Source organism: Glandiceps talaboti, chromosome 4 (genome assembly GCF_964340395.1).
Source record: "Glandiceps talaboti chromosome 4, keGlaTala1.1, whole genome shotgun sequence".
Taxonomy (NCBI): Eukaryota; Metazoa; Hemichordata; class Enteropneusta; family Spengelidae; genus Glandiceps; species Glandiceps talaboti.
This window is the reverse complement of record NC_135552.1, coordinates 14,589,854-14,607,806: the sequence shown is the minus strand read 5'-3', so window position 1 is coordinate 14,607,806 and position 17,953 is coordinate 14,589,854. Positions and strand designations below refer to the sequence as shown.

The 17,953-nt window shown below is 34.9% G+C and overlaps 2 protein-coding genes across 2 annotated transcripts; both read right to left on the bottom strand.

Moving 5' to 3' along the window:
* Positions 1-3,728: 3,728 nt before the first annotated feature.
* LOC144433631 (sperm-associated antigen 6) lies at positions 3,729-10,673 on the bottom strand. Its single transcript, XM_078121974.1, has 9 exons — positions 10,538-10,673; positions 9,701-9,796; positions 9,141-9,307; positions 8,541-8,724; positions 7,534-7,739; positions 6,573-6,899; positions 5,986-6,177; positions 5,135-5,397; positions 3,729-4,366 (listed from the first exon to the last, which is right to left on the bottom strand). Exons 1-9 carry the CDS (start codon positions 10,560-10,562, stop codon positions 4,300-4,302), a joined length of 1,527 nt encoding a protein of 508 aa, XP_077978100.1. The 5' UTR covers positions 10,563-10,673; the 3' UTR covers positions 3,729-4,299.
* Positions 10,674-11,624: 951 nt separating this feature from the next.
* On the bottom strand, positions 11,625-17,398 carry LOC144433858 (proteasome subunit beta type-3-like). The gene is made up of 6 exons (XM_078122242.1): positions 17,256-17,398; positions 16,337-16,521; positions 15,619-15,726; positions 15,025-15,202; positions 14,037-14,131; positions 11,625-13,304 (listed from the first exon to the last, which is right to left on the bottom strand). The coding sequence occupies exons 1-6, from the start codon at positions 17,256-17,258 to the stop codon at positions 13,256-13,258; spliced, it is 618 nt and encodes a 205-aa protein (XP_077978368.1). The 5' UTR covers positions 17,259-17,398; the 3' UTR covers positions 11,625-13,255.
* Positions 17,399-17,953: the final 555 nt, after the last annotated feature.

Genomic DNA, 17,953 nt, shown 5'->3' with positions numbered 1-17,953 from the left:
CAAATTAGCCATAAGCTTTCAAAGAAAAAAATTGTTCAAAGTCACCAGTCGTGACATTTCTTGTTTTCAATGCATGTGTTATTTAACAATAGGGACAAAGAGTTCCCACTGGGTGCTATACATTGCAATAACGGCTACTGATGTAGAATTAGAATTTGGAGTTAGCCTTATATTCACAGTGCTGTTGTGGTAACGTCGTTAACTGACACTGTGCCTAGCCCTCAAAACCAACACTTCTCCTGATACCTTTAAAACTGATTCAGGTAGCCACACACCCAAAAGTCATTATCAAAACACTTGTGTGTTAAACTTGCGTAATTATATAGGCAAATTACATGTTGTCGTTTGATGTTGATTCAGCTCAGTAATGTACATAATGACTTCATTTGAATAATGATGATATTGCCATGGTTATAGAAGACACTGCGATGTACATGTACATAATGACATCATTTGAATAATGCTGAGTCTGATGTTGCCATGGTTATAGACACTGCGCAATCATGTTATTGGGTGCCCAATTTCAATGCCAGCTTGTTCACAGTAATCAAGACAAGCTGGTTGATTTCAAGGGCTAGGAGGTATGACAGCTAATGATGTAACTCGACAGTGAAATGAGGCATAGTTTGATGGTTTTGATAAGTAAAGTGCCAAATTAATTATTGTCTTGTCTACATGTATTTTCTAGTGTTCGGTTTGCTTTACTCAATAACGATTTTTCCGATGTGTGGCTTTTCAATTTTACTCGTTAGGTGATTTACAGTATAATAGTATGTAAATAATAAGTTGAGTACATTTAAAGTGCTGTGCAGAACAATTAGATTGTGCAACATATTGATACATTACTAAAATAGTTATGTTTCTTTTTACAAAATTTAGTACATTCAGATCAATGAAGGCCTGCAATTTTGACACATTGTTACTGATAACTTCAATAAGTAACAATTAATTTCAAATTTGGTACAGTGTTGTTATCACAGTCTGCATACTGATGAAAACATTCTCATATCGCCAATATTACCAACTTGCACATTGAATAGTATTATTATTAGTATTCACTTTTATTTGTATTCGAGATAACTTTAGTCAGACTGGCCAATCTTCCAATTATTCAAAATTAAAAATGTACATCAAAAAGCATATTAAAAGTTAGGACAAAACACAGTGAACAAATCAAAGAAAGAAGATAAACCACAGAATTGAGAAAGGGAACAGTTACATAAAATATGTACAATTACAGTGTAGTGTAGTGTAGTGTAGTGTAGTGCAGTGCAGTGTAGTGTAGTGTACAGTTACAAGTAATGAGCATACACTGTTTTACTCATGGTAACTAGCGAAATGTATCATGAGTGTTTGCTCGTGAGTGTTTAAGTAAGTTTCACATTTACTAGTATGTTAACTTCAACTATGGGTTGAGTTTACTTCACATACAGTCTTAGTTTACTCGTAGGCATAAAGATACTTTATTTGTCAACACTGAATGTACACGTCTATTTGACAGCATTATCAAAACAAACTGTTGAATTTGTCACTGTATATATAAATAGACAACGCTGTGACTATATGCATGGCAAAATCTCCATCAGTGCATCAGAATGAGTTCGTTAATGTATCAATATGTTGCAGACTACTTTATTGTTCAAACTCTGATAAAAAATAGCACTATAAACTAATACATGAAATACGACCATTGTAGCTATTCTTTAGCTTTGTGAATTAAGAGTAACATAAGGGGCCTAGTGACTATAACTTGGGGTGGTATAACATGAAGCCATTTTAGTAGGAAAGTTATGCACCTTCTATTTTTGTTGGTTATTGGCATGTGTCAGCAAGGATGCTGTCTTTATTATGGGCTGGGAACATTCATCAGAACACTTGTTTTGTCAGAATTAGTGAACCTGTTGTCTTTCTTGGTATATATTAAACCTATTAAAGTTTGCCGTGATTAAAAAAAATGTACTTGCCGAATTTTCAGAAAATGTGTTGTCAGGGTCAAATGTGAGACTGATGTGATTTAAAATGTCAGGTTACTTATATTAGTTACTATCTCACTGATATGATGACTGTTGACAATTTTTGACTTTTGATGTGTCATAACTTACTTTTACAACTCTTAACACTCAAGTAAAATGTTTGCATGATTTGTCACAATTGTTTATAGCATACATATCAAGTGAAAAGGTATACTTTTACATTTGCTCTAATTATCAGCGTAGTATATGGTGTTTCTCAATGTAATCAATCTGTAAACGATGTCGGTAATTATAAATGACAGGAGTGTTAAAACATCGATGTCATAAAAACATCTCACTGTAAGCTAGATATAATCACAGTGGAGGCTTTACGATGGCATTGTTTAATGAATTGACAACTTTATAAAGGCCACATACCTAGTCTTATATATTCAAAGCAATAGGGAACTTGCAATCCAGACTGAGCATGCTCAGACGCATTATTGATTATTTGTGGTTAAAAACAATGTAACATTATTGTTTACAATACTATTTGATGGGTATTTATTATCACATTTCCCATGATGCAACATTCAAAATGGCGGTTTGCAAGTTCCCTATTAGAACAGCGTTGTGTTTTACTCTTGATACAGATGCTATAAATGATCTTGACAAACAAGGGAAATGCTTTACTTGATTGTTAAGGGTTGTATAAGGTTGATATTTTCACCTTTTAAGCAATATTTCCAAATTAACGTTGCACTATCGACCTACTAATTATGACTTCATGTAAATGTCTAAAATTTTGAGAAGGGACACGACAACAATTAAGCAAACCTAAACTTTTTTTTGAAGTTTGTGTTATCTATTAACTTTAAGACAGATTGATTTATATGTATGGATTTCCACTCCATTTTCTGTGATGTTTGGCATTCATCAAGTCATGATATTTTACGATATAAAGTGAAAGGTAAATGAAAGTTTTGATGCTGTTCTGTTTTGTTTTTTTCCCTTTCTTTTCAGACATCACAGGTAATTTTCTAGACTGTCAACAGTCGTTCGTGCCTTTTTTGCTATGTTTCATCTGAAACAAAGTCGTCGCCTCACTCTCTGAAGCACTGAATACTAATGCGTACTGATAGGAACTGCGCATGCTGAAGGCACGAACGTCACTCGTACCTCTGGCCAAGCCCTTGTTTGTAACTCAATAAATTGCCAAAGATTACTAAATGTGTACAAAGTTTATTATTGCATGTACAATGTACAATAACAAAATCTTTACACATTTTAGCTTTTTGCACTGTATTGAGTTACAAACAAAGACTACGTTATTTCACATTAATTTTTCAAGTACGAAGCCATAACAAAATTGTTTTATAAATTTAAAAAAAATCCAAAATAAATACCAAATCCTCACCCATATGGCCACTTTAACCCATTCACCACTGATTCCTGCTATTGCGGGAATGTGTAAGCACTAACCCCATTTATGTGAAACAGCCTGCAAATTTCCACAAGAAAGGACTGTAGATTTGGAAATTAGTAAAACACCATGAACCCCTGCGAGTGCTCAGGTTAACAGAAATTTGAATTTTGCACATACAGATGATATCACCCCACGTTGTGCAAATGGATAATAGGACACACACCCATGCGTGTCCATGCCACTGATCAAGACGTCAACTTTGATTTTAATTATTCGAAAATGGATAAAATAACATAAAGGTTAGCTAAAAACAACAAGGCAAACCAATTTAACATAACAATATCACATTTTTATTTACCAAAAAAAAAAGGTGCATGTATTTAAAGAGTAGATGTCACGGAATTTCCACCATACAAAGGGTTTACGAGTAAAAAAGTCTACAAAGCTTCCAGTATTTAGAGAAATAAATCATTTAATAAGTATATATATATACATGGATGGGTTTCCTAGTCCAAACTATTTCCAAGAGATTTGGTTTTTTAACATATTAATTTCAAACACATCTCCTGGCCACTATTCTTACTTTCTGCTGTACAATAATATGATGCCTGGTTATGTTATGTTATTCTGTATTTGATATCTGTCAAATAGTTTCTACTGACAGGCATTCGAGGAATTCTCATAATTAATGTATATTTGATTCCAGTTCTTCGGTAATAAACTTTATTGGAATATCTCAAAAGTTCATATTAACATAGGAAGTCTCAACTTAAAATGTTTGTTGGTAAATGTTTACAAAAAAAAAAACCCTTGAAGGTCTCTTTTTTTCTTCTTCTTCATATTGATTCCAACAAAACCAATATGTGGCATTCATTCATTTCAAAGTGTTGTATAATTTGTCGCAGTCAAGTTGTATCTGTATTAGGCTACCGGTTGATATTGTTCCACTCGTTCCAACAGTTGCTCTGAATAGCCTGGTGAATAGTACCTGTTAACAAAAAAACACACACAAAAAAAAAAGACTTTAGATATTTGCAATAATGGATTGTCGCATGGCACTCAAGATGTCAGACAGGCAATCATTTCTTTTTTTTTAAATTTTTTTTTGTGTGTTGGGAATTGTTCCTCACAATTTTCTTTTTTAGGCAGATGAATACACACATAAACACACCCATACATTTCTACAGAAATCTATTTAGATTTGGGACTACATTAAAGATCTATATTGTATGTTCCATACGATGTCACTGTGGAACTTGAGACTTTCCCAGTCAGACCACAAGCTATCCCTGAGTCACCAAGGCCTGGCAACATAGCACCTGTCTCTAGTAATCATCCATGACTATTCAAGTCATTACTCATTCAAGTCCCCCCAAAGTCGCACTCATCTGGCGAGAGACCAGCCGAGTGACACAGCCTACACATCAAGTCTGCTTTTTAATATTCAATCAAATCTGGGTATGAGCAATGGAATTAGTATAATTAATGGATGCAAATTAGTAATTGACTACTTGTAGCTAGTATAGTGGTACTCTACACAGATTGGCACTTGCAAAGCCAACCTGGGTAACGTCCTGGGGTATCATCCAATCCTATGTAAATCATTGTCTGCGTACACAGCAGGACAGATTGAAAGCTCAACTGTTGGTGGCGCTCTTCTCAACCCTTCCCACAAATAGGATGGATGATAAGGACATTCCTGGCAATGTATTTATAAACAGAAAGGTATCATCAAATCTAATGACTGACTACTAACCTGACAATTTCTTCAGGATAACAATTATTAATGGTGTTGATATATTCATGGAGTGCACTGCCAGGTTCAGCTTTTATTTCTTGTACCTTCTTCAGTCCACCACTTGTGACAAACAGTCTCCTAGCCTTAGCATCGTGTGGCAATACTTTACTGAATTGACCAACAACATGTTTGAGTATGTTGGGTGGTGCATCATGAAGTAATGGTTCCAAGGCTGGCAGATGGACACATTTCTGCAGAATGTTCTTCAAGGCTTTTTTAGACTGTAAAGAATGAAGGTAAGATTTAGATGAGCTCTGAACTAAATTCACTGAAAGATGAAACTGAATAACATACAGGTAAGCGTACAGCAAAATTTATGTTAACTTTCGAGGACAGCTTACCAATTATCAAAATCATGACTATATGTACAAGGAAACTTGACTGTTATTGTTAACTCTGAGCAAATAAAGGATTATCACTTCCTTGAAAACAAGATGGTGGACCCCAAAATTTCTTTTATTATTTCAAAAGGCCCAGAAGCTAGCCTTCTTATGGCAAAGTTTGGAGAGAATTGAAGAAATCTGATTTTCAGTGAAATTCATCTCTGAGGTGCAAGGATAACTCAGACGTTTGCATTTGTATGTAACATTTTTGAAAGCCATGTCAATTTCACAAAACTTCGCAGAGCTAGTCGTCAATATTTATACTTTATAATACTGAGCTGAAAACAAAGAGTCACGGTAGTACCAATGCATGAAAAGAAGTCATCAAAACTCATAAATTGTGCAGACTGTGATGGAAACATAACTCTAGATTCTAAATGTCTTCTGCATGTACAAAATCATGTTGAACGTTGTTGCTTGTCGTACCTTAGTCTGGAGATCTTCGGAAGCATCAGCACGGAGATAACATTGCAGTAACCGTGGCAACACATTGGCTACTGCTACAGCTTTAGCATGTTCCGGAGTATGACGTCCAATCTGTCCTAAAGCCCAGGCTGCTGCAGCCATGATATGGTCCTCTGGTTCTTCAGCCAAAGTTATGGCGAGTTGAGTTACACCCTGAAATAATAGCAAGTAAAAAAATATACAATTTCATGAACTGGTTCATGTGAAATACCCATACACAGTCAAAATGTCAATAAGAAAGAAATATCACTGGTTTAGTGAATACTGACATTTAAAATGTTTTGAAAACAACAAGTCTTTGTAGAAGACACAGCCCCCTCCTCAAAAAACTTTACTTATGTGTGACTGATGGATAAACTAAATGCATGCGTGTATTTCCCAAATTGTGACATGCAAAGTGATGTTCCACATGATATGTCACCTTTGTGCCTTGGTATGAATGAAATTATCATGTCAGAGAAATTATGTACTACGGACAAATGGAACCCATCATAATAGCCCCCTTCTCCATGTGCTAAAAAGTTATAATATATGACAAAAACTCTTACCTTAGACACAATGACAGCCATAGCTAGATTTTCAGAATGAGCAGCAACATATCCAAGCATCATAACACCAGGTAGGCGTACATTACCACTAGATTCACCCACGTAGTCTACAACGGCTGCTACTCCACCAGCATTCACTACTAACTGAGCCAGTTCTGGTGTATGCTTGACGATCTCGCGAATCAATGTTGCTGTGTTTTTACGCACGTACTCATCCACATCTTTCAAACAGGTAAGGACAGCGGGGAAAATCTCAGCTTCAACCACCATCTCAGCTAAGTCAACGGAATGCTTAGCAATCTGACTCAAAGCTGAGAACACTTGTCTCTGTAACAATGACAACAAGTTAAAGTTAGTCAACTGCTCAACTTATATGCATAAACTAAAACTTTGTTTCTTTGGGGTAATTTTCCTGCATAAATTAATAAAAGGTACCTGTAAGATTCTCCCTACTCAAGCATAACATTTACTATACGTATACTGAAATATGTATTTTGTATGTATTTTCAACTGAGTGATAAAGTTTACTGTACACCATTGTTTTTATGCCAGAATTGAATAGTTGTTCCTGTTACATGTTAGACTTGTTAAAGATGTCACACTAACAACTTTACAAAGGTCATTAAAATTATAATCTCTTGCAATTGATTACCCAAGTCATATAGGATGTCTAGTCCTTTACCATTTATAAACCATACATACACCCAGTTCTAATGTATTGTTTACGACTATGGTTGGCATTGCTATATACTCCATTTGAGTGTTACTATGACTATGGTTGCTATACTCCATTTTAGCATAGCTATGGCTATAGCTGTTACTCCAAATTTTAGTATTGATACGGTGACAGTCACTATATCTTAACTTCATCTCTTTTTTTTTTTTCAAAAATGACATGACTATTATGTTTTCATGGGTTCATTAAGGCACATGCAAAGAGAAAGAACAGAATTAATCTCACCTTGAGTTTGGCATCAGGGTTGAGAATCATTTGAGCAAGGTGAGCAATGGCTCCAGCATCAACCACGGTCTGTGCTAGTTCTGGTGAGTGCTTACAAATGTCACTCAATGCTGATGCTGCGATACGCTTCAGAGACAATTCAGGTTCTTGTATGCACAAAACTAACAATGGAACTGCACCGGCATCAACAACAGACTGTGCTAACTCTGTAATGTAATAAGAAACACAATTATCATTATTATTTTGTTGTATTTTTTTTATAAAAAACATGTCACACATGCATTGCACCTCATACAAAACTCAGAATAGTTAATGGTATAGTTAACAATATTTACTTTTTTTTAAATAAAACAACCTTTCAATGTATTATTTGTGTACACATTCTATATTGACTATCATAATATAATGTAAGATATTTGTAACACAAGACAAAATATCTGCCTATCCATCACCATGAATGATGATGACTGTTGACTGTGAGTGTATTTTATATCTTATATCTTTATATCTAAACAAATTTGAACCCCCAACCTCAAGATTTTTTATCAGTGTTCTACATGGATATTTTTATGATTTGACAATTATTGAAATGTGTATTCCACCTAATGACTTCCATACCGAAATATACATATGCGCACGTAATTTCTAAATTTGTCCTTCACCTAGTATTAATATTAGTAGGTATATAATATATACATACATGGGTGATTTTTACATTTATATTGAATTTTGTCTGTATCACACCGCACAATCTGATAATGTATATAGAGTATAATAAATATCAAAGCCATAACAGAGTTGCTCTGGGCACAAAATGAACAACTTTAGGTTTAGATTCTGTTGCCGTGGGTTTTAATGTTATTGTATGAGTGTGTCATTTTATTATATATTAGTATGGGTATGCCGTTGTGCATGTGCATGAGTGTGTTTGTGTGTGTGTACATTGTACCTTTGTCTGTATAGATTAATATTCATATATTCATTGTGTTGTTTAAAAGTTTACATACCAGCATTGTGTCTTGCAATATATCCCAATGCCCAGGCTGCAGATTCTTTCACACCAGGGTCAAACTCCTCCAAGCATATAACCAATGCATCAAGAGCTCCACAGTCTACAACTGACTGTGCTAATTGTGGTGAATGTTTGGCTACAGCTCTCAGCACAAAGGCAGCTGCCTTCTTATAAAATCTCTACAAACCAAACACAACAAAATGATCAAATAAACATACAATATAAATGTACCATCAGACATGTAATTGATCATTTTAAAGACATTGGAACTGAGATCCTAATATGGGTGACACATTTTAGCTAACCGTATATGTACAGCCATTTGGATGAAGATTGGGTATTTATTTTGGATTTTTATTATAAAAACAATTTCATCATAGAGAACCCTGTGGTAAAGAATTAGAGTAGAGTATAGTCACACATAAGCAAATGATGATTTCAGGAAAGTCAGAACTTCATTTAAAAACTAAATTGTAGTAATAACATGATGCTACACTATGAATAGTATGATTTATTCATACACACAGATATCTACCAAGACCTATTGGTAAGTGTTAAAAGCATTTTACAACAGTTCAGATACTGTATGACTTACGTTTTGTTCAGCAAGAGAGTAGACTAACTGGGGTAGGATATCACCTTTGACAACAGCTTCTGCCAAATCATCATTGTAGTTAGCCAGTCTACCCAATGCTAGGGCTGCTGTCTGCTGTATGGTTGGTACAATATCCAATAGCAAAGGACGCAATAATGACATAACACCTATGAAACATTAACAAACACACAAATACAGTTGTAAACATGTTGTCAATATAATCATGCCAGACATGATGCCCATGTATGTCCTGTATGTATGTATGTATGCATGTATGTATGTATGTTCTACTATGACATCACACTTTCCATCATTCAAATTTAGTCTGTAATGAAATGTCCGTTGATGTATATATTCTTACATGAGTTTATAGCAAAGCCAACTTCTGTAATTGTTTAATACAGAACATATTGCTGTACACGTAGGGCAGAATTTCTGATTCTACAGGATAAAAATGTAGGCGAATTGTAGTTACTGTAAAAACATGCCATCATAGAATGTGTCACTTGTGTCAATAGTACACATATGCACATTCAAACCTCTATCACCATGTAACTCACCTGCATTCTGTAGTGTTTCAATGTTCTGTGGACGAGATGACAGTTCTGCTATAGTCTGGACAAACTGTGTCCGAGATTTCTGATATTGTTCAAACACTGCAACAGGAATGAAAATATGTTGGTTAACTTTTATGTGGGGGGGGGGGGGTCGAGACGGAGGCTGTTTGGGTATTTATGATGTCAGATTTGAATAAACAAAAAAATAACGGTTTATGAAACACGTTTTCCTGAAAAATGTTGAGGAATTAAGTTTGTAAATTGTAGACTGTGCTGTTTGAAATTCTAAATGCTTGACTGATACATATCCATACACTGGACACCTTAGTGTTTTCATGGACTTGCTTCATTATCCTTTCATAAAAAATATAAATAAAAAAATATCTCCAGGCATTCACTTCTTTCACAATGAAATTTGGACGACTCCTTGGTGAGGAGTAACACCAAAAGAATCGCTTTTTGCTCATACGTAAATTCATACGACAGTTGACTTGTAACTACTTTCTAACTACACTACCTAGGTAACGTGACTGAAGTTGTACAAGAGAAGATCAAAATATTGGATGGAACTTGGAAGGTTGTTGAACAACATGCTGAAATCGTCCATGAATGACAATATCGAGAAACAGTAATCAAACAATAGCTAGCACTTTCTCTGATTCTCGCATTTTACCGAATTTGGGAAAGAAGCTGTCTAAATTTACTTCACGGAAAAGATAATCAATCAGTGTTCTGGACGCAGTGCACAATATTTCACACCAACAACAGAGGGTGAACTTGACAACACTTTATTGTCAACGATAAATATGACAAATTGCTTCTGTAAAGAGTTTTCCTTACCTTGTAAAACTTGTCTTGAACTCATCTTGCCTGCTTAATTTTAAAAGTTTGTGAAGTATTTTCCCTTTTCTGTAAATACTGAACGATAATCACAAGCCCTCCGACAGTACCTACAGCGTCCTTCCAGGTATGGAGAGTTCTGTTTTGTTGCTAAGGCCAACACAGGAAATAGAAAGTACGCATGCGCCTATGTATTCGCGCCATCTACGGCAGATATGATAATCCCTTCGTTTATTTCAGTATCTTGTTGGTGCATGAGATATATACAATGATACGGGCTAAATACACATCTGCATATTATATATATTGTATATAATTATCTAATTCTACGGATTCAAAGGTAAATAAATATCATCATCATCATTATCCACTTATAATCTGGGTTGGATTAGCCAACACATACATTTGTATATTAATTTTATATCACAAATAAATTACTCATACCTGCTTCATTTTTGTCCTAAATCGTAATAGCTGGCATTTTTCAATTTATGTATCCATCTTATTGTTTCAGTAAGGTACAAATTTCCTAGTGTTCCACATGCAGTATTCTTTTAACCAATTTTCATCAGATGTTTAATGACCTCTAATACCACAGGGAGCAAAGATTTGCATAATTTCTTTTTATTACTTTCATTTTCAATAAAAAGATAATATGAATGTACAGTGTGTTGTACTCTCAATGCTTATCTTTAGCTGTTATCAGCTAAGTGTCAGCATACACACATACACACAAAGTATTAATTCCTCTACCACACATTAATCCCTTCTGTAGACATTCACCCTTCTAGCTTTAGTATGGTGAGGAGGAAGGTGGATCTTTACAGAATAAAACACACTCAACACTTATCATTTTTATTTAAGGAGTAAAAAAGAATTGTGCAAATCTTCACATATGTGTCTCCTGCTCCCTGTGCCTATATGGCTGTCTGTTCATTTTCACAACATTGTGCACAAAACTGCCATCATGGTATCTCACTTTTGAACACACAAAAACTCACACAGAACATGCTAGGTATTTTACATCAGTTTTCAGATAGTAACACAAACGAGAATCCTTCCAATAATAAGTATGAAATGAGAATTCTTTATTTCGGTTGATGATGACACTAATCATTGAAACAGTTTCAGATGGGGTTGATCAAGTTGTATTTCCTTTCACTACGTATTCATCTGAGAAAGATAGCAAGCTTCTCCTGTACTAGACATACCAGTAATAATTTCAGTAAAACTTGTGCCTGTACAAGTACATGTTTACATTTGAAACGATATTCCTAATAATGTCATACATACTCTGTCACTTTCTTCTTTGAACAGTCCTTTCAAAATAAATCACATATGAACATGTTTAGAAAAACAACGATAGATTACTAGTATTGGTTTTCCAAGTTAAATTTAGTTGTTGAGGTTAATACAAACTGGATGAGATGTATATAATATACCTCAGAGGGATTCTGCTATTATCTGTGACCACCCATGCATTTCTTGAATGAATAGACAAGAACTGTGTTTTCTTTTCTGTCATTTATTTCATAGATACATACCCATCTATTTTACATTTGAATGAGTCCCTGTAATACCTGCAAATTTTAATTTACATGACAGTGTACAAAGTAGAATCAACACACTCCTCTAGCAGCCATATCATTTCTATGTTACAAATACATCTGATTATAAAGCATCATTTTCATAAAGCTTCAGTGACTGGTGTTGACCATGTCACATGGTATGGACTAGTGACCCATATTGACCCCAATTTGCATAGAGGGCGGTATTTGTTGTCTGTTTTCCCTAGGGCACTATTACAGTAGAAGTCCTATAAATGATTTGCTTTGACTCTGGAAAGAATGTTTGTCTGGGAATATGATGAGTTATAAAACATTTATTGCCTAGCCTTATTCCAGCACTGGTAGATTTCATATTATCCCTCATGCTGTTATGTAGCAAATAGTTGCTGCACAACAGCCCTCGGGATAATGAAACATCGACTCGTTCCCTCACAGCTAGCAAAAAGTGTATATTAGTATATCCAGGTAATCCAGTTATCTATTCTGTACATCCTGGTGTTTATACCTGATAGTATCTCTTTCGAGTTGGGTTGTAACATCTGCATTGTCTGTCAAGGCCACCATAAACTTATGACAAACTTGAAAACCAATACAAATAATCTATCAACATTTGTACATGCACTTTCCTTCGAGTCCCTTTTGAAAGAACTGCAATACATCATTTTTGTCTAACATTGCTTGGAATGTGTAGTCACTATTTCTAGAAATCAATACACTATTCAATAATAAGTTTTTGGTAAATTTGCACCAATAATAACACCAAATAGCCAAATATGCCATTTGCATGTTGCTACATTTGTATCACTGGATAATGCAAAGTATATGAAATATATAACTTGTAACTTTGCTGGAGAGTCTGGTACTTTGCTGTCAGTCAGTCAGTAAGTCAGTCAGTCAGTCAGTAAACACAATGATCACATTAAAAAGTTCTTGTCTTGTATTAGAGCATCCAAGATTTGACTGTTATCTGTTGCCATATCATTTTCTCAACAGAATTTACAGTATCTCTGAAAGTCCATTCATAGTTTCGAGAATGGGTCCAATACTTCACATGGTGTTATTGTCAGCAATTGAATCCATCTTCACTTCAATGCTTCACATTACATGTATATAATTGTCAGTTTTACTAAATCACACATACACAGTTCGTCTAGTCCATTCTTGCCTTCAGTGTTCTTGTAGTTACTTTACCCTTTTCTCTGCAATTTGAGGTTAAAATGTATGAGTAAAAGAGAGAGCGAATTTGAAATTCTCAGTACCTGCAATAGCATTTCACCTCACACCAGCAGGTCAAAATAGAACAAGATAGTTAACTTATTCTCAGTACCTGCAATAGCATTTTACCTCATGCTAGAGGGTCAAAATAAAACAAGATGGTTGACTTATTCTCACATGTGCCTATAGTAATGCATGTGAAGCTCATGGCGCGAAAGTCATGGTGTTGAAATCATGATTGATAATCTTATGACACACCTAGGTGGTAAAATTCTATTTCAGGTACCAAGAATTAAATGAAAATGTATAAAATAGTAGTAGATAAAATCTGACTATACTTTGTTTATCAAAGAAAAGAGACCAAGGGGGAAAATGAAATGGCTTGAATCAAAATTGGGTTTTCCTTCTATGAACATTTCCTTCTCACAAGTGTAGTCATTTTTTGTGATGACACTTGATAGCCGACAACATAAAATCAGTATGTGGAACAATCCCCAACCCCCCACCCCCCACCCCCTTCCTTACCACATTATGGGTGTATGGTACCAATGCATATCACCCACCCCTCCCTACCACAATGCGGGTGTACGGACCAATTCCTATCACTCCCACCCCTTGATACCATAATACAAGTGTATGGAACCAATTCCTATCACCCACCCCCATACCCCCTACCATAAGAAAGGTGTATGTTTGATATGTATTGTACTACTTACATTATATGTACAACTGCCCCCCAGCCAGCTAATGCATCTCTGTCCACAGCATTCAGTAAAGATTGTGATATGCATTCAAATAACTCATCAGATTCCTGTCAAGTCAAACCAAATACCATGTAAGTTTGTAAGCTTCTATCTACACCAATCTACACAACAGGAATGGCACTGTATAATATTTCGTGAAAGCTTACAACAGATGACACTATCGTTACATGTGTTTAGTAATAATCAAAATGACATTGTAATTTCTTCACAAAGGTCAAAACTTTCAACTGAATAAATTCAAATATTTGGTATTTTGACTTATTAAGGGTTTTTAATGCTACTAGTACTTCTGATTTCAAACCTCCACAAGTCTGATTGATCAGACTTTGTTAAAATATTAACCAATACACTGATCTGGAACACAAACTTCAACTTGTAATGAAAATATTCATTCTATATGCAAAGTCCTTACTTCGCCAAAATGTTTTTTTATTGTTTCTTGTGACTAGTTACAACTATGGCAATTATTTTCTGTTATAAAAGGAGCACTGTGATTGGATAAAACAATGGTACTGCTTATTTCTGCTACATGTACAAAGAGGAGCACTGTGAGTGGCTGAAATAATGACAGTGAATTTTACTGTATAAAAGAAGCTCTATGACTGGTTTAAAGGGTACTGGTTTTACAAGTATACAAGGAGCTATGTGACTGGTTAAAAAGTTGCAGGATAATGACTGTAAGAAACACACTAAATCATATTAGTGTTTTCAAGGGACAAAATGAAGTCAGAAACAGAAATTTTAAATGTTTGATAATTTAAGATAATTTGAATTTTGAATTGCCCAAATACGATTATTGCTGTCAATAACCTAACTTTAGAATTTGATGGCATATGTTATAATAGAAGAATAACAGTGAAAATCAAAAACATTAACATTTTCAATACAAGGTATAGATTCAAAACAGATGCATTGAGAAATATATAAACCGTAAACTCACCATATCAGGTCGCCATAGCGATTCGCACATGCCGTATAACTGTTCAGAACTAGTGCCCGCCACAACAAAGTCTTCTGGTTCCATTGGACAACCTATTAGATCTAGTGAGCATATAAATGGTTCTGACGTTGTGGGATCTAAGCCTGCTATGATTGGTTCTACAAAGTATGGACCAAACCTAGAAATAGACAAAGAATATATGCAATAATACAGCACTGTGTCTATTACTGTGTCTGTTAGCTATATCCCTAAGCAGGGCAGTAAGCAGGTAATATCTACTTGAGTTCCCCTGTCATTTTACCAGGGTTCCCCACCAATATTATGGTACAATGTACAGGAAACTATGCCAGTTTTATTATACCCCCCCCCCCCTTCTGTTACCGGGGTTCCCTAAACTTAGCAAAAACACTGTGCATAGTTACAAAGAACATTGATTGGCTGTCACATATCAGTATATGTTGTTCCTATTCAGGGCTACTTAGAATTAGATACACGTCAACCGGGTACTGTCATAATTTTAGCATGGCACATGATTGCGAGTTGACAAATCACATCTAAATATCCTGGTACACTATAATTAGTTGTTCAACTTACCTCCTTTCATATAAAAGATTGGACACCATGCTCATAAAGGTTTTAGGTTTAATTTGTCTGTTTTCACGAAGTGTGTATAAATTCAACCTGAACTTAAGCCTATTGGATCTGTGAAAATACAATACAAGATATGATAAACATTGTGAAAATAGAATACAAGATATGATAAACATTGTGAAAATACAATACAAGATATGATAAACATTGTGAAAATACAATACCAGATATGATAAACTATGAAAATACAATACCAGATGTAAGCATTGTGACAATACAATACATATGACAAGAACTGTGAACATACAAGATATAATATACATGTATTGTGATAAAATACAATACAAGATATGCAAGTATTGTAATTATATTAAAACAATACAAGATGTAAGCATTGTGAAAATACAATACAAGATATGATAACCATTACACCATGCATGAGCCATTTTGAACAAAAAAATATGGAATATATACTCTGGTCATTCTATGTCAAGACAACACATGTCACTGGTTCTGCTGTGTTCAAAATATGAATATTTGTCTTCAGCCAGAAAATACTTGTGGCCTAAGGCTTATCACTACTCGTCTATGACTCACAGTGATAAAGCCCCTTAAGGTCACTCGTATTTTCCTTGGCTGAACCAAGAATAATATTGGGGAATGACATCTAATTATGAAAATACAAAATATTTCAAGTCGTTGACGTAAATAGTATGCTTACACTGTCTGTACATCGGTTCCTAATCCAGGCAAACCCAAAAACAGTTGTGGTGACATTTCAAAGATCTTTTGAAAATCCATTGACACCATCTGAGCTTGAATACCAAACCTTCTGTCAGCTGCTATGGCAACACAGTCTTTCCCCTTCATGGCCACAATGGCCGCACCGTTATATGACATAATAGACTGTAAAAAGAAATTATAGAAAAAGTCGTGGAATTTATAAGCGATGTGGGTGATACTTCCATGGTCAAACTCTACAATAGTCATGTGATATATAATCCTACAACCTCAAACATATCTACAACAGCAATGTTACTGTATGTACCAGTATTTTTCTACATTTTCAGAACTCCAATAGTAGACAAGGGAATTAGGTAAAATTTGCACCAATTTCCATACCCACATATCATGCATCACTGTAATTTTGTTGGAACCATGGTAAATATATTTCCCTTGCTTAGCCTGTAACATCAGAATTTGATTTGTCATTAATTAAGTGTGCTCGACTCTGAAATTGTCCCTCTCTTAAGGGACATTCACATTGTCGCATCCTGTACAGGTAACACTGTCTGCAAGCAGGATTATGTATGTATGTATGTATGTGCGTGTGTATGTATTGTATTGTATACATGTACGTCTGTCTGTCTGTCTGTATGTGTGTATGTAGTTTCTAGCGAATTTACGTCAGTTATCTATTTACGGTATAACTATAATATAAAGACTTGTGAAAAGAGTGCAGTGTTTTACATTGCGTAAATTTCGGTCATATAGTTCGACTTTTTTCCCATTTGGGAAAATCTACACCCAAGCGCTCATTACATTGTCGTGCTGACTTGACATGACATAGCTGTTTTCTTATTCAGAATACTATCTAACATTCCGTCTGCAATCTATGTAAAAACAAGTCTCAAACTTACCATCTTTGCAAAATATCGTAGCAGATGTGTACGTCAAGTATTCAATGATCAACGTGCAAGATGCCAGATATCAGACTGGTATGTTCGACAAGGATTCCTTGGATAAGTGTTGTAAATAAAGCAGAATACCAGTACGACTATTTCAAAATGGTGGCAACAATAACAATACTGCACTACAGCGCCCTCTCAGGTAAAATGTCATTTTATTTCGTACAAAATGTACTGTGCTTTTCTTCTTGTTTTGCGATTATTTCGTTTACACCACATATTTCATAGATTGTTGTTTTCCAGGTCTACAGACTAAATATAACAACATTTTGATTAATATATATTCCTACATGTAAAGGGAAGAGACTAATATTTCTTAGTAGTATAGAGATTGATACATTTGTAGAAGCAAGATTCGTACGATATTTTCCTAAGAAAACGGCATTCTAAGCAATAAGAAAACAACAATCTATGAAATATTACACGCCCCTGTGGTTTACACAGTGACTTGACAGAAAATTGCTAGTACTAGTATTTAATCCCGATTGAAAAATCGTATAAACTCAACTTGCACCACAAAGAGCAAATGATTAAAGAGGGGTGCAAGCTAAGTTGCGGGCGAGATAATGCTCACTTGTTGTAGCATTCTGCTTCCTGAAGCAAACGTAACTATCATTGACTGAACTCAAACCTGGCATTAGGATATAATT

Coding starts and splice junctions, on each gene's coding strand:
- LOC144433631 (XM_078121974.1), bottom strand. CDS start 10,562: ATGAGTTCAAGACAAGTTTTACAAG. Junction 7,740..8,540: donor TATTGCAAGACACAATGCTG/GTATGTAAACTT, acceptor ATTACATTACAG/AGTTAGCACAGTCTGTTGTT. Junction 6,178..6,572: donor TGGCTGTCATTGTGTCTAAG/GTAAGAGTTTTT, acceptor CTATTATTTCAG/GGTGTAACTCAACTCGCCAT.
- LOC144433858 (XM_078122242.1), bottom strand. Junction 15,727..16,336: donor GGAACCGATGTACAGACAGT/GTAAGCATACTA, acceptor GTATTTTCACAG/ATCCAATAGGCTTAAGTTCA. Junction 13,305..14,036: donor GGGGCAGTTGTACATATAAT/GTAAGTAGTACA, acceptor CTCAAATTGCAG/AGAAAAGGGTAAAGTAACTA.